Source organism: Eumetopias jubatus, unplaced genomic scaffold, assembly GCF_037043125.1.
Source record: "Eumetopias jubatus isolate StellerSeaLion01/CBP00866 unplaced genomic scaffold, mEumJub1_p1.0 scaffold_11, whole genome shotgun sequence".
Taxonomy (NCBI): Eukaryota; Metazoa; Chordata; class Mammalia; order Carnivora; family Otariidae; genus Eumetopias; species Eumetopias jubatus.
In genome coordinates this window covers 39,367,031-39,383,029 of record NW_028274817.1, presented here as the reverse complement: position 1 = coordinate 39,383,029, position 15,999 = coordinate 39,367,031, and the positions used below count along the sequence as shown (strand labels likewise).

The following is a 15,999-nucleotide window of genomic DNA, read 5'->3' as shown; positions in this document are numbered from 1 at the left end:
TTGTGACCGGTGGGGAGGGCACATGGCAAAGGCGCCTGCAGAGGCAAGAACATTAGTTGAGGTAGTTGGGACGGGATAGGCATGAGGACCTGAGCTGTGGTAGATACAAAGGGAATCAAGGAGATAAAGTTGACGGGACTTAATAACGCCCCCTCTTGAACCCCCTCCCCGCATGCATACACTCATCTCCAGAGCTCAACTGAGGTTGTACCTCTGACTTTTCCCCCCAGCCACACTCCCAATTTTCAAGCTGCTTTTTGGGGGCCTTTTTGCTCCTTCCCTAAGCTGCCTTTGAAGTTTAATGGAGCCTGCCTGATTTCACAAGTTGACAGAGAAAGCCTGGCCCCATGCTGGGTCAGTCCCTGGCCCTGGATCCCCATGGAGTAGAATCTGTCAACTGACCTCAGGTAGGGTACTGAATTGGCCTTGAGCTGGTCTCTGACCCTCTGCCTGTGGCTTCACAACATGGCCAGAGTTCAGTTAAGAAATCAGCACAGTTCCAGGAAAAGGGCACCCATCATCTAGTTTATTTTTCTCCTGATTCATTTCATACCAACACATAGACCCCAGTGGATAGCAGGCAAAATGGAGGGAGGTCCCCAAAGCAAGCTGATTTCCTAGATGCCCCCTTCCTCTCCTGCAAGGCTCCTCAGAGAGGTGCCCCCACTTTGCCTGGATCTGATGCTGGTGTCACTGGAGGCGAAGCCAGAAGTCAGGTCTTCTGTGGGAAGACAGGACTCTGGAGCCAGCTGGAAGGCTGGGGAGTCAAAGAACCCCGAAGAGTAACTGGTCCTCTCTGCATGGGTAGCCACTGTCTTGATCTGCTTCCGGGGGAGCTTCAGAAAGCTGGTCTTCCCCTAGAGCTCCTTGGACCCTCTCACTGTCTCACAACAACACAGACAATGAGATTCCAGAGGCCTGGGTCCACAGGCCAGCTGAATATCACCGCGGTGAGCTGGGGACTCAAGGACCCAACTTACAGTCTAGAGAGCTATGTCTGGAGATTCCTGGCTCATTGATGCTCTAGAGCCTTGCCAGTCATACTGAACCCCAGGCAGACTCTGACCGGTTCAGTTTGGGCACGTCAGGAGCGGGGAAGGAAGAGGAGCTGTGGCCGTGTGTGGGGCTGACCCTGGTACCCTCACACACTCTTCCAGCCCCCTTTCGTCTGTCTCCTCTTCTTTTCCTCTTCTTTGTCCTTTTCTTCTTCCTCTTCCTCCTCTTCGCTGTCTGAGTCCTCATATAGGTTGATGGTTGCCTGGACGGGGAAGTTCTGCAGTAAAATCTCCCCATCACTGTACAGGTAGTCAAAGGAGCGTGCTTTAGGCCAGAAGAGCCTGTGGACAGAGAAGAAATATGGCCCCTGACTTAGGTCTTTTACGTGCAGAGAGGCAAGGAAGGCCACGAAGGGAGTCAACCCCTAAATTCCTTCTCCTGCCTGCAGTAATGAGGTGAAAGGGAAAAGAAGGAAGCAAGCATTGTAACAGAACCTTCTAGATGGTTACAAAATGGCCCCAGGCGGGAAGGTCATATCTGGTGGGCCTAGAGCTGTGGGGAGCCCCTGCCCCGGTATCTGTCAACTCTGACATTGGTCCCATTCTCCCCCCTGCAGCCCCCCACTTCAGAAGTCTTCTAGCCAAGAATTCTCTAGCCCTGTGTCCTCCATGTCCCACTAAGGCTTCCTTTGCTGACCCCGCCCATAAGGGCTTATTCTTAGGGGTCACTGACAGATCCTCCAAAGAAGGCAACCTTGGTTGACTCCCTTAACCACCCTGGGCTTCAGTTTCCTGGTCTAAGAAAGAGCGATCCTGGCACTGCCTACCTCCTCCGGCTCCACAGGGCTGTTCTGAGGACTGGAAGAGCCGACGGGCCTACATCAGGTTCCAAGCTGGGCGCCACAGGCTTACCTGACGGGGTGATGGAACTCAGGGTCAGCCTTCGTGACTTCAGCCCCTGTTGGCCCATCAGTAGCCTGTCCAAAGCAAGAGCTAACATGTCGCTCAAAGTGCATGGCCACACGACTGCCTCCTCCATACCAGGGGTCACAACCCTTCATAAGACGATCTAGAAGAAACCTTAGCCATCTCTGGGGGCAGCCCCTGTCCCCCCCACCACCACAACAAGGGGCTCTATCCTGGTTCTGGTTGTAAAACAAGTGCACAGAGTCCTGGGGGTTGTTTGCTTTCCTGCCCCTGTTCTAACACCTGTTTGGAGACTGGCCAGGAGACAGAGTTCTACTGAGCCGCAAAGATTCGGCGGCGGGGGAGGGAGGGGGAGAGCCCTGGGGCTGCATGCCAGGAGACCAGGATTCTAGCACCAGCTCTCCCACAGGCTAGCTGTGGGGCCTGCCTAAGTCCCTCCCCTCTCCTGGGCACTCGTCTCTTCATCTTTCCCATTGCAGCAGAAACCCCAGGGCGGCCCTCCTCCCCCAGCTGTTGTGGAATCAAACGTGACCGAGGCTGTGGAGAGGCTTTCCCACGTCTGCAGCCCTGGCCCGAGGGCAGGGGTGCTCTGGAAAGGGACCTGCCTGGCCACTGTGAACGCACGTGGCTGCCTATGCACGTGACCGTGGGCCACAAGGGCTCAAACTCACCGAGTCTACCGGTCTCCTCACCTGCCCCGGCAGGTCACTTGTAGAGGACAGCCAGGGCCTCCAGAGACAAGCTCCTCTAGGACAAAGAGGCAAGATCAATCTGTGGAGGAAGGAGACCGGAACTTGGCTCCAATGTGGGCTCCAGGAAGCCTGTCATGAGGCCCCTGAGCCCAGGTCAGTGCTCCTCCCCCCTGCTTCAACAATGCGATCGTTGCTCTTGTCACGCTGGTTTGTAATGATCTGTTTACTCGCCGTTGAGCTTCTTGGGGGCAGACTTACGTTTGATCGTGTCTGAATCCCCAGTGCCCAGTACAACACAGTAGGCATTTCACTCATCGGTTGTTGACTGTTACATGCTTAGAGGGATAAAGGAGGGTTGGGTGGAAAATATCTGGCCCCCGGCTCTCCTACTCCAAGAAGTAGAGCTGAGAGTCCTACCATCTTCCTGCGCTGGGGAAAGGGGCCCGAACTATTCCTGGGCCCACTGCTTCCCCACTAGACTCCCAGAGGTCCGGACAAAAAGCAAATGGGAATCTTAAGGCGTGATCAGGGAAGAGACTGCCCCCCAGTCTCTTTTGGGACTTTGGTCCTCTCTTACCCCCTCTTCAGCCTGGGTCATATGGAGGCCACACTCCATGGCAGCCTCAGTGGACTAAGCCACTTGGCCCACGAGGGCCTGGCTGCTTAGCTTTCAGCTTTGGCAATACCCCCTGTTCCCCTCCTGCCACCCAGAGGGATGAGTGAGGCGAGAAGCCAGTTGAGACACTCCAGCCTGAGATGTGGAAGGGGCAGTCTCTGGGGGCTGTGAGGCCTTGCCCTACCCCTCCACAGAGAGCGGGGGCACCCTGGCCATCTCATCCATTTCGTTGTCCTTCCAATCCCGGGACCCCACTAAGCCCGAGTTGGGGTCGCCAGAGGCCAAGTTCCACTTACCTTTCTCTGCCACCTACTCGTTGTCCAGAGGAGACAAGGGGCGATGGACTTAATAGGTCAAGGAGTGCCCGGGGGCGCTGCACAGGGTTTGGAGCTAGGGCCAGGGCTGGGACCGGGGCAGCAGCAGCGGGAACAAAAGGGTCCATCCTTAGGGGGTCGAGGCCAGGCAGGCCGTAGGGGCTCTCATTTCTCAGAACCTCCTGCATTCTTTTGGCCTTTCCTGGGAGACCCTTTTATAAGGCCTGCCTGGACTCATAAATTATTCAGGGCCGAGCAGGGCTGGGGGACCTGGGAGGAGGGACGAGGATTTAGAACAGGGAGCTCACGGAGGAGGGAGCTGGGTCTCTGGGTATGAAAGCCCTCCCAGTTGAATAAACAGAGAGTCAGTGGGGGGTGAGGGGTTTTCTTTACCTCCAAGTCAGAAAGGAAAACACAGAAGGGGCAAATCACACACCATTTGTGCAAATTCCCCAGGCAGTAGCAAGGCTAGAGGCGGGAAGCTCATTAGCACCCCAAACCACAGAAAGCTGTCAGGCACAGAGGCCTGGAGAGACAGGCCTTTGGCAAAGCCAGTTCCCAGCAAAAAGGGACAGCTGACCCGGCTAAGGCGAGCAAGGGACTCACACATTATTTCGGCTCAAAACCCGCAAGAGATGTGCCAAGTGGACCTGATAGAGGGTGACTGCCATTAAGCATGCCACCTGGGTCAGGAAAATAGCAGGTTGGGGGTGGAGCAGGTCCAGCTGCCTGTGGGGTGACCCTCAAGCCTTCCTTCCACGCCCTATGCTCTCTGGGTCGGTTCCTTTGCAAAAGTGCCCAAATCTCCTCTCGGGCCTCAGCAGTAAGTGGTCTGGTAAAGGAGTGTGGGCAGCATTTCAGGGCTTGGAGGTCAGATTCCAAGTCTCAGAGCTCAGCCCCCAGTCCAGGAGCCAGGGTCCTGGTGGGGGTGTGGGGGGGGCGGGGGGCAGGGTGAGGCAGGGTTCCTTCTGGCCGCTAAACTGCCTCAGAACCATCCCCGGCCCAGGGGCCTCTATTCCCTCATGTGTGAGACGAGAGTGCAGGTCCAGTGGCCTCAAGGGGCCCTGCCAGCCTGAACACCCTTTGCTGGGTAAAGGGGTACTGACCCCGGGCCGGGGGGCAAGCCTAGCGGTTCCAGCACAGTCTTTGGCCTTAGCCAGTCTTTTGGGCCTTTGCCAAAAAGCTTCCAGTTACAACTGTTGGCGGCCTCCTTGTGCTTTAGAAGTCCCGGAATATTCCTCCGGAGCCCCAGCGTCCAGCAGCAGCATGGATTTAGCTTCTTGGGTATTCATCCTGGTCAGGTTTGTGATTGTCCAAAATTTGAAACCACCTCAATGTCCAATATTAGGAAACCAGCTACATTCATTAGGGTGAGCCTTTGCCCGTGAATACTAAGCGGCACTCACAATCAGGCTCTAGAAGGATAATCATCAACACAGAAAGTGGGAAAGAACATCAGATCCTAACATCACCTGAGCACTTCGATTCAGGGGCTCCTCTTCTCTCTGTTCGCCCACCCCCTACCCCCTCCCCACTTCGAATTCTAGCCCTACCGTGTGCCCTGTAGCAAAGGAAAATTGGAAAGAACATCGACAAATGCCTCACTTTAGAAAGCAGGCTCAACAACTCCTGGAACAGTGAGACAATTGCACATTCAAATTGGCTTGGTGGAAGACTGGGGAAAGAAAACAAGTGGAGACTATCCAGGATGCCGGGGGCGGGGGGGGGGGGCGGGATGGGGGAGGCTGCTTGGAAGAAGGAAGAAGGTGACTGCGGTCAGTTCTGGGAATAAGACTGTGGGAGATTTTTACTTCCTGCTTTGCGCTTTTCTGAACGTCCTCAAAGGTTGCACAGGATCCTGCTATTCTTTGGGCAAGAGAAAATAAAGACATGGGAAAATTAAAAAGAGAGAAGGAAATGCCTATCCGGGGAGCAGAGAACCCTCTCGGGGAAATGACCCATGCTCTGTGGGAGCGAGGCCGAGGCCCATGGCAGAAGCTACAGGGAGACACATTTTGGCTCCATCCAAGGAAAACTTTCTAACAGTCCAGCCGCCTAACCCAAGGGCCTGGCATGGCACCAGCCCTCGATAAACAGAGGTTTATTATATGTGTTGAAATGAGGGCAGTGGCATGCGTGGCCTCGGACCGAGGTAAGCTCTCTGGCCCTGCTTTGTGCGAGGCAGGCTGGATCCTGGGTCCCAGGGAGGGCAAAAGGAGGGCTGCTGGGGAGCCCTGAGTTCCTATCAGTCTCTGAGGGTTCTTGCTCAGTTGACCTCCAGAGGATGAGAAATTGCTGGGACGGCTTGGCCTCGCCAGCTCCAAGGAGGAGTGAGGCTGAGGGGGAGGAGCCTGGTGGAAGAAAGGCCTGGAAGGACCGGGGCCTGCGAAGGAGAAAGAAGCCAACCTATTGGCACTCCCCGGGATCTTTTTGACCTCTAGGTGGCTGTGGGTTCCGCAAGCAGGCAGGAGGGAAGAGGGAAGAGGGAAAGGGAGGAGAGGGAGACATTACTCCTGAGCCCAAGCTGACTCAGCCATTGCCACCCATCTTGCCACCTCCGCCCTTGAACCTGTGTTCATTCCTCCTTCCGTGTATGGGAGACGAAGCCCCTGGCCCCTCTCGGTGGGCTCTCCCCAGCCTGAAGGATTTTTAAGGCCTGCAAGTGCCGCTGGACAAATGTGGGAGCCTGGCTGTTTTCCCTTGCAGTCGGCACAGAACAGGAATGAGCAGGATGGCCAGCAGGGTGGCAAGGAAAGGCGTGGAACAGCAAAATGCATAACTTCTTGTCAGGTGATTGCGAGCCCACCTCTGTTTCCCCTAACAGCCCTGGAGCATCTCTGGGTTTGGTCAGTGACTGCTTTGCCAGGCCCTTCTGAGAGAGCACCTCCGCCGGTCGACACCCCGCTGGGCACTGCCTGGCAAAGGGAGGGGCGAGAAAGAGGAAAGTGCTGAGGACCCTGCCTCCAGGTGCCTACAGCCTAGGGAGGGAGATAAAACCTGCACAAGGGCCAGGTGGACTCAAACAAGCTCTGGTGGGCCCTCGTACCCCTCAGCCACCCTCGAGTGTGTTCCCCTGTGAAGCCCCAACCCCAGCCTCCACATTCCCCTGGGCCCCATTCCAAACTTCCTTCAGCTCCCTACCATGTTCTTGCCCCACCCCTCTCCTCCTACTTCCCTGAGAAAACAGAGGCCTTCAAGCATGAATTACCTCAGTGCCCTGCCCCACCCCCCCAAAAGTGGCGGGCCTCTCCAACTTCCTTCTCCTCCAGCCCTCCCTTCTCAGGGGACAAGGTGCCCCTCTTGTTAAAGGCTAATCCCTTTATCTGGGCCTTGGCCTCATCCACGTGGACCTCCTTCTCTGGGCCCTTCCTCCAGACATTATTCCCCCTTCTCTTCAGGAAAGTCCAGTTTCCTTATACTAGCTCTTTCCTTTCTGATTGTAAAATGGTGGTCTCTTTTATGCCAGAAAATAAGGCCCCTCCCTCTCCAGATGTGTTTTCTTGCTCCCCTAACAAGTTCTCCCTCTCTCTCTCTCTTTTTCTCTCTCCCCTCCCTCGTTCCCTCTCCCTCTTCTTCCCATCACCCTCAAATGTACCTCAACCTACTACAATTTGGCCCCTGCCCCATCTTCCTAGTCAACAGGCACCACCAAAGGTCACCAATAACCCCCTAATTGCCAAATTCAATGATCTCTTTGAACTCTGGGTGTCAAGAGACTGGGGGCCAAGCCCTCTTTTCTTAAACCCTCCTTCTGCTCTTGGCCTCCACAATGACTCTCTCGTTTTCCTCCTGCTTCTGGATCCACTTCTCTTGGTCTCTGTTGCTGACGTCCCTTCCTCTGCCCATTGGCCAGACCTGTGGTTCTCAGTTACAGTCCCCGAATTGGGCTGATACACAGTGACCTTTTCAGTGGGTCACGGCAAAACGGGAGACACATCCAAAGGAAAGCTTTTCAATAATCTAAACTTATTCACTTATAAAAAGGACTGTCTTTTATTCTGAGATTATGCCCTTCCTATTTGGGCGGGTGGGATAAGCAAAATAGTCTTTCTTTCGTGAAATGATCGCAATGGTGGATATTCGTTTTTTTTCTTTAATGAGGCAACTTGGCAAAATAAAACTTTGGTTTCTCTATGTCAGTCCCGTTAATGTTTGTTGAATGAATCAAAACCTGAGAATGATATTTCCTCCTCCGCAAAACTCCCCCGTACCTACCTCAGGAACCGGCGTCATACAGGCCGAGTCACTCAAGCGAAAGCCTCAACCATTTCTCCCATCTGTCTCCTCCGGGCTCCCCCACTCACCCCATTGTTTCTTCAACTGTGGCCTCATCCGTCCTCTCTCACCTGGACGCCTAGAACGACTTCCAAGGAGGTTTCCCCTTGTCTTTGACTTGGCCTTTCCACTCCATCCTCCCCAACAGCCACCCCAGTGATCTTTCTAGAACACACACCTGAGTACAGTCCTCCTGCACTGGAGAACGTCCAGTGATTCCCAGTTGCCTAGAAGAAACGTCCAGACCCCTATGAAGGGGATGACACCTGAGGCCTTTCGCTGCCTAAGCCCAGCCTGCTTCTCCAGGCTTCTGCCTCCAGTGGCCTCCACGCACCCTCCACTGCAGCTCCCCTTGACTTGACCTCCTCTCTGTAAACAGGCCATGGCCTTTCACCCCTAATCCTTTCAGGGTTTAGGGCCTCTGGAGGTCTTAATCCCACCTTGTGTCGGGCTTATCGTGGACAACGCTGTGGGTCACAACCAATGGCAGGGCTTAAAATCGATGGAGGGGGTCGGGGCCAGCATGAAGCCAAATGAACGAACAGCGACTAGAAGTGTGGGTCACATCTGGTAAGGATGCAGGTCGTTCTGTGAAATGTTTGCTTTTGTCATATGGAGATGGAGGTGGAGATTGAAGCATGCAAAAATGCATGTACTCTGTACGCCGTGCTGCAAAATACGTTTCTAGCTATGGGTCACGGTCACCGGATTTGCACTCCGGGGCCTACACGTTGTTCTGTGATTCACTTGGCACTGCCCGTGTCACAGTCCTTGCTCTCCAAATGGGTGTAGTCTCCCTGGGGGGCGTAACAGAGGTCAGGTGAAGGGGCAATGCCGGGGAGACCTCTTGGAGGAGGGGGTGGTTGAGCTGGGCTCGGCTTAAGTCGGCAGAGAGAAGGGGACGTGTCATCCTGGCAGGCAGAGCTGGTACAGGAGCAGAGTAAGAGGAGGGAACATTTGTTAAACATTTATGTACCAGGCACTGTCCTAAGCATTTCGCATGGATTAATTTGTCTCACAAACAACCCTATGAGGAAGATACTGCTACAAGCCTCATTTTATAGATGAGATTAAAATACTTGCCCAAGGTCACAGAGCTAAACGTGACCAACCTGGGATTTGAACTCAGGTAGTCTCCGTGCTTTTAACCACTGTGCTGCACCACGGCTGGGGGTCGGGGAGGAGAGGGGGCCGTCGGGGGGACAGTAAGAGCCCAGGCCCTCAGGAAGAGGGCCGACAGTGGCAGGTGGAAAGGCCCAAAACAGGTTCTGCGCTCACCTTGGCAGAGATCTTACTCTTTCTCTCCAGCCTCTGACTCGAGCGGGGGCCCGCCCCTGGGGGTGGGGGGCAGGAAGCCCTAAAAGGTCAGTATGGGGGCCCGGCGGAGGCAAGAAGCAAAGCAGGGTCTGCTCTGAGAGAGGAAATAAGGGGAAGGTTCTCTCCCTCACCCCAGTCTGTCCCCAAAGCAAAAATAGCAAATGGTGCATGGGACCTCTGCCCTCAAGTCCAAATGTCCCAAATGTGCCAAATCCTGGACCCAGCCCCTTGGGTTCCTTGGACAGGGGGTCCCCTCTGGAGAACAGTTTGTTGCCGGGTCAGCCCTCCTCCCGCACCCTCTGCCTCTTGGCCCGCCGCTGGAGCCAGGCCGTGACCCATGTGGTGCAGGGCTCTTTTGGCAGACCCCCTCGCAGCTCCCCATTTGCTCCTCATTTGAACCACAGGGGCCTAGAAAAACAGAGCTCCGAGGAAGCAGGAGGGGCCGGAGGGAGGGTGCCTGGGGAAGGTCATGCCCAGCCAGGCTCCTTCCCTCCGCCATTCAGCCCATCCAGCCCCATCCCTGGCTCCTCTGGCCAGCCTCGCCAGCCCCTCTTCTCTGAGATGGCCTCTTTCCCAGCCTGGTCCCGGAAGCCTCTGGAAGATACGGAATTCTCAGGAGTGCATTCTCTTCTCTTTCCCCTTTGGCCTCGGAGTCCTGCTGATCATGCCTAAGTAAGGCCAGATACTGCCAAGTAGTGGCAGGTGTCTCCCCGGGAGGTGGGTCCCGACAAGCTAATGAGAATAGCCATCAGCACCACAAAAATAAGTGAGCATTTATTGAGCGCTTACGATGTGTCGGGCACTGTGCTAAGCACTTCTTTCTTTATTTCTTCATTTACTCCTTCAGGAGATCCTATGAGGTAGGTCCTGTTACTGCTCCCATTTCAAGGTGAGCAGGAAACTGAGGCACAGAGAGATGAAGTGACTTCCCAAATAGCTGGCGAGTGACCGATCTGAGATGGGAATGCAGGCCTGTTCTGTTTCAGCACCCCCAACCCCCACAGGAGACTGTAGAATACAGCTGCGTGGAGGGTGTGATCCCTTCAGTGGTCGCCCGCATGGGCTGCTGAGGCAGGAGGCAGAGGGCAGAAGGGGCCAGTGGAATTGGGTGACCAGTGTCACAACCTGAGCAAGTCTCCCCTGTCCCGTCACCAGTGCTCTGGGGCGGGGTGGATCCGTCAATGGCTCCACCTTCCAACTACAAAACAGGGCGCAGCTCTTCACTTCGCCCTCACCAGCCGCTGCTATGGATGGCTTGGGCTGCCACTCTAGCTCAGGTCCCTGTCAGCTGGGGTCTGTGTATCTGTGCTGGATCTTCACGTGGAAAAGCTTGGGCTCGTGACTCAGATACACTCAGGTGCGTCCCAGCTCCAACACCTAGCTGTGTGGCCCAGGGCAAATGACTTAACCTCCCATTTCCCAGTGTCCCCGTGGGTGAAATGACATAATAAGGGTTCCTACCTCGCAGTGTTGTAGTGAAGGTTTCACGAGAGGGAGTAGAGGTTGTTCAGTCGGACACGTCCTTAGCCATCAGCCTATGTAGCCCGTTATCATTATTATAATTATTCCTCTCTCCCCACTCCATCCCCGTGGTGAGGCAGAGCTTAGGCTTTGGGAAGCGGGCATGAGTTGGAATCCCTCCTCGCTAGTTTACCGCCCAGGTGGCCTTGGGTCAATTAACCAATCTCTCTGAGCCTCAGTTTCCTGGGGAGTGGAGTCATGCCCGTATCACAGAGCTGGAGTTGAGGATGAAATGAGATGCTGTAGGTACATTGGTGTAGATTCTTTTTGTCCGACATGCTTTCAGTTGTTTTCTGCACACGTGGCCGCATTTGCCTTCTTACAACTCAGCTTCCACCCTGTTCACAAACCTGCACCAGCAACCCCATGACTGGCGGCATGTGACAGTCACGATTTTCCCTGAATTTTCAGCCTCACCTCCAACTCCACCAGCATTCCCTCTTACTTCCGGTGGGCCTTGCTGCTACACAGGCCCTGCACATGATCATCCATACCTCCCTGCCTAGGTCTAGAATGCCTCCTCTCTCCCCCCATGATTCAAATTCTACCTCTCCCTTCCATGTCCTCTTGGAACCCACACTGACACGAGGAAGCTTTCAAGACTTGCCATTATCCACTGCCTTTTCATCTGAGCTCCCTTTTCAGATGTGATGAGCCTCCCCAACGAGGTGATCAGGGAAGGGGCTTTGTCATCTCTCCTCCCTCCCATTGGCACCTGGCAGAGGACTGGGTCCACAGCAGGTTCTCATTCCATGTGAATGGAAGGTCTTTTGATGGCGGAGAAGTCAGTCCGAGACTATTCAGTCTAGCAGAGCCTTGGGGCTCTAGTGTTGGGTAGCAAACAGCCATGACAGGTGTAAGGGCCACGATGAGATTCTCTGTTAGTATTTTGGCCTTGCAAAGACAGAGCATCCAAAATCCCAGAAGGGGGCACTTTTAGAGGGTAACTTTTGACTTGGCTGGGACAGCTCAGGAGCAAGGCATGTCAGGAGAAGAAGGGGTACAGCAGAGGTCCTTGGGGGAAGAAATCTAGAAATTCTTTCCTCCTTTTTATTCCCAGCTGCCTCCTCTATGGGCAGGACAGGAGTTTCATCTCCAGGGGTACCTGGATGACTCAGTTGTTGGGTGTCTGCCTTCGGCTCAGGTCATGATCTGAGGGTCTTGGGATAGAGCCCAGCGTTGGGCTCCCTGCTCGGGTGGAGAGTCCGCTTCTCCCTCTCCCTCTGGCCCTCCCCCCTCCCGCTCATGCTCGCTCTCGCTTTCTCTCAGATAAATAAATAAAATCTTTTTAAAAAGTTTCTTCACCCTTCTGCTTACCTCCCCTTCCAGCTTTGGCCTAGACCAGCAGCCCTAAAAGTGTGACCCAAAGACCACTGGGGGCCACTAAGATTCATTCAGGGGACTCAGACAAGACTACTTGCATGATAATACTAAGATGTTATTTGCCATTTCACTGTGGTGACATTTGCCCTGATGGAGCAAAAGCGATAGTGGGTAAAAATGCTGACACCTTAGCTCGGATCAAGGCAGTGGCACCAAACTTATATTCATGTTATTCTTCATCACCAATGTATTCCTGGTAGAAGAAATGTCAGTTTCACTTAAGAATGTCTTGGTGAAACAGTAAAGATTATTAATTTTTATTAAATTTCAATGCTTTGAGTACATGTCTTTTCAAATAGTCTGTGTGACAAAATAGGAAGGGTGTATAAAGCACTTCGACTGCGTACTCAAATATGATGAGTGTCGTGAGGAAAAGCACTTGCGTGATTGAATTGCAAGCTAAACTAACCAGTTTTTCATAGAATGCTCTTTTTAAAAAAGATTTATTTATAACTGAGAGAGACAGAGACAGAGAGAGCATAAGCAGGGGGAGAGGCAGAGGGAGAGGGAGAAGCAGACTCCCCACCCAGCCAGGAGCCCGAAGTGGGGCTCGATCCTAGGACCTGGAGATCATGACCTGAGCCAAAGGCAGATGCCTAACCATCTGAGCCACCCAGGCGTCCCCTCCCCCCCCCTTTTTTAACTTGAAAGAATGATTGACAGACAAACTATGATTATTCAGACTCGGGCCAGTGTTCTGTTGAAAATGAATGAAGTGATTCTGTCATCTCAAAACAATCAACTGATCGTATTTGTTGTCCATGATAACATTTAAGCTTTCAACTGAAAACCAGAATTTTGGAAAAGTTTATCTGTCACCGTGAGCTTGAGAGTTTCTTAATACCCTAAAGACATTTCTGATAAGATATTAATGAATGCAGTTTTTCATCCAATGAGTCAACAATTGGAAGATCTGTATAACTGGGTAGGCCAGTATTTCCCAAATGACTAATGCATAATGTTACCAAATCATGCATAGATACTAGATCCATTCAAAGTGCAAGATAGACCAGTGGGTTTTAATGTAACAGAGTACAAAACATTCATTGATAAGGTTTCAGAGTCAACGTCACAAATAAGCATCAGGAAACTACCACCTGTGAAGTTTAGGTGTAGTATCAAAGAATATCCGCAAGGTATTAGTTTTCTACTGCTGCCGTAACAAATTACCACAAACTTAACTTAATACAGCACCTACCTCTTATTTCACAGTTCTGCCGGTCAGAAGTCCAGGTGGGTTCACCTGAGGTCTCCACTTGGGGTCTCCCAAGACTGAGGTCAAGTTGTCTTGTCAGCTGAGCCGGCCCCTTAACTGGAGGGTCTGGGGAAAAGGTCTGCTTCTAGGCTCACTCAGAATGTTAGAAAAATCCAGTTTCTTTAGGTTGTAAGTCTGAGGTCCCTGTTCCTTGCTGGCACTCTCCTTGGAAAGGACTCACATGACTACATTAGGCCCACCTGGATAATTTCTCTTTGCCAGATAACTACTGGCATGATCATGGAAGTAATAACATCATGAACACCTACTCTCAAAAGGGGAGGGAATTTATACACAGGTGAGTGTCATTTGGGAGTATTCTTAGAATTCTGCTTAAAAAGCTATTTAAACAACACCTGTCTCTACGACATATCTTTGTGAGGCTGGATTTTCTTCATCTATTCTAACCAAAACAACACATTGCTACAAACTGAATGCAAGAGCAGATATGAGAATGCAGCTGCCTTTTTATTGAGTCAGATACGCAACAAATTTTGCAAAAATGTAATACAATGCTACTTTTCTTGCTAATTTTTTTGGTTTGGAAAATAGTTATTTTTTCATAAATATATGTTACCTATTTTAACATGCAATGGGTTTATTGTTTTAAATGTAAAAATAAATAGTTTTGGGATGCCTGGCTTTCTCAGTTGGTCGACCACGTGACTCTTGATCTCGGGGTTGTGACTTCGAGCCTCACATTGAGTGTAGAGACTACTTAAAAATAGAGTCTTTTTTAAAACTCAAAACAAAACAAACAAAAAAAGCAGAAAAAGATCTATAAATGCAGAGAACAAACTGATGGTTTCCAGAGGGGAGGAGGTGGGGGGGGCTGGACAAAATGGGTGAAGGAGAGTGGGAGATACAGGCTTCCAGTTATGGAATGAACGTCACGAGAATAAAAGGTACAGCGTAGAGAAGATGGTCAGTGATAGTGTAATAGTATTGTGTGGTGACAGACGGGAGCTCTGCTGGTGGTGAGCGCAGCATAACGTATAAAGAAGTTGAATCCCTATGTTGTACCCCTGAAACTAATGTAATGTTGTGGGTCAACTATATTACAGTAAATAAACAAATAGCTTTAAAACTTATCAGTTTTAATTTCTAATATGTTAAATATTAATAGACGTAACCCATAAAAAAACGCCCTATTGGAGTTTTCAATAATTTTTTTAAACTAATACCTTTTATTTATTTATTTTTAAGTATACATGTATGTCATTTTAATATTCTGCCTGACAGAATGTGGAAGGACACATAAAATTCATGCTTTTGAGTGTGCAGTTCCACGAATTCTGACAAATGCGTAAAGTTATACAACCATTCTGTAATGCTTCCAACACCCAAAGAATTCCCTGTGCCACAGCATTGTGGTCACCCGCTTCCCCCACCACTAACCTCTGGCAAGCACTAACCTGGTCTTGTCATTTCAAGAATGTCATGTACATGGAATCATACCAGAAACAGCCTTTTGAATCTGGCTCCTTTCACTCAGCACAATACATTTGAACTTCATCCATGTAGCTGCCTGTATCCATACTACATTCCTTTTCAGTGCTGAGTAGTATTCCGTTGTGCAGATGTGCCGCAGTTTATCCATTCACTAGTTGAAGGACATTGGGTTGCTTCCTAAATAATTTTTCAGGGTGTAAAATCATCCTGAGACCACAAATCTTGAGAGATGATGGTAAGAAAAGGTAACAGAAGTATCATTTTTACATGGGAAACAAGTAGGTGGATGAAAGAACCATATATGGGAAGTAGAATTGAAAGGATTTGCAGATTGGATGAAATGGGGTATGGAGGGTCAGAGGAAAAAAAGTGAAATTAAGTCTAATTCTGAGGTTCCTGACTTAAACAACTGGCTTTCTCAAACGGAGAAGACTGAGGTTTTATTTCAAAGGGAATCAAGGATACAATTTGGAGATGTTGAGTTTGAGATGCTTTTCAGTTAGCCAAATGGAGATGTCAGTATATAGGGGTCTGGCTTTTAGAGGAAATGGGCGATTTGGAGTCATCTGAGTACATGAGAGATAAATGGGACCTCCGAGAGTGGGAATGTAGAGCCAGAAGGGAGGCAGAACTAGGTCAGGCTCTTGAGGAACACAGATTTCTCGGAATCTAACAGAGGAGGAGGAGTCAATGAAGAAGTAGCCAGAGATATAGGAGGAACATCAAGGGAGAGTTGTATCACAGAGGTCAAGAGAAGCAAGGGCAAAGTGATCGGGGCACTGAGTTACGCTTAGCGGTCAAGGAAGTTAGGGACTGAAAGGTGCCCATCAGGGGCGCCTGGGTGGTTCAGTCGGTTAAGCGTCTGCCTTCAGCTCAGGTCATGATCTCAGGGTCCTGGGATTGAGGCCTGCGTCAGGCTCTCTGCTCAGTGGGGAGTCTGCTTCTCCCTCTACCTTTGTGCGTGCTCTCTCTCAAATAAATAAAATCTTTAAATTTTTTTTAAAAATTTAAAAAACGAAATGTGCCCATTATATTTGATGACATGGGGTGGGGGGGGTCATTTGTGACCTTGAGGAGAATATCTTGGTTTGGTGGAATGATAGGGATGGAATGTCTCAAATCCTCTCTCTGCCCGAGGTCCTAACTCCTTCTCCCATTGTCTTCTCATCCCTGCCCCTTTTGCCCCTAGAATCTCTTATTTCTCATTCTAGACTTATCTCTTTGTAGCACCATCTCCTCCCTCTCCCTCAAG

General features: G+C 51.3%; 1 protein-coding gene across 1 annotated transcript; it reads right to left on the bottom strand.

The window, feature by feature from the left end:
* Positions 1-1,070: 1,070 nt before the first annotated feature.
* RIPPLY1 (ripply transcriptional repressor 1) lies at positions 1,071-3,672 on the bottom strand. The gene is given in 5 exon segments (XM_028089720.2): positions 1,071-1,193; positions 1,196-1,337; positions 1,908-1,972; positions 2,615-2,669; positions 3,527-3,672. Coding segments are annotated over 5 exon segments (531 nt in total).
* Between the last annotated feature and the right edge of the window lie 12,327 nt (positions 3,673-15,999).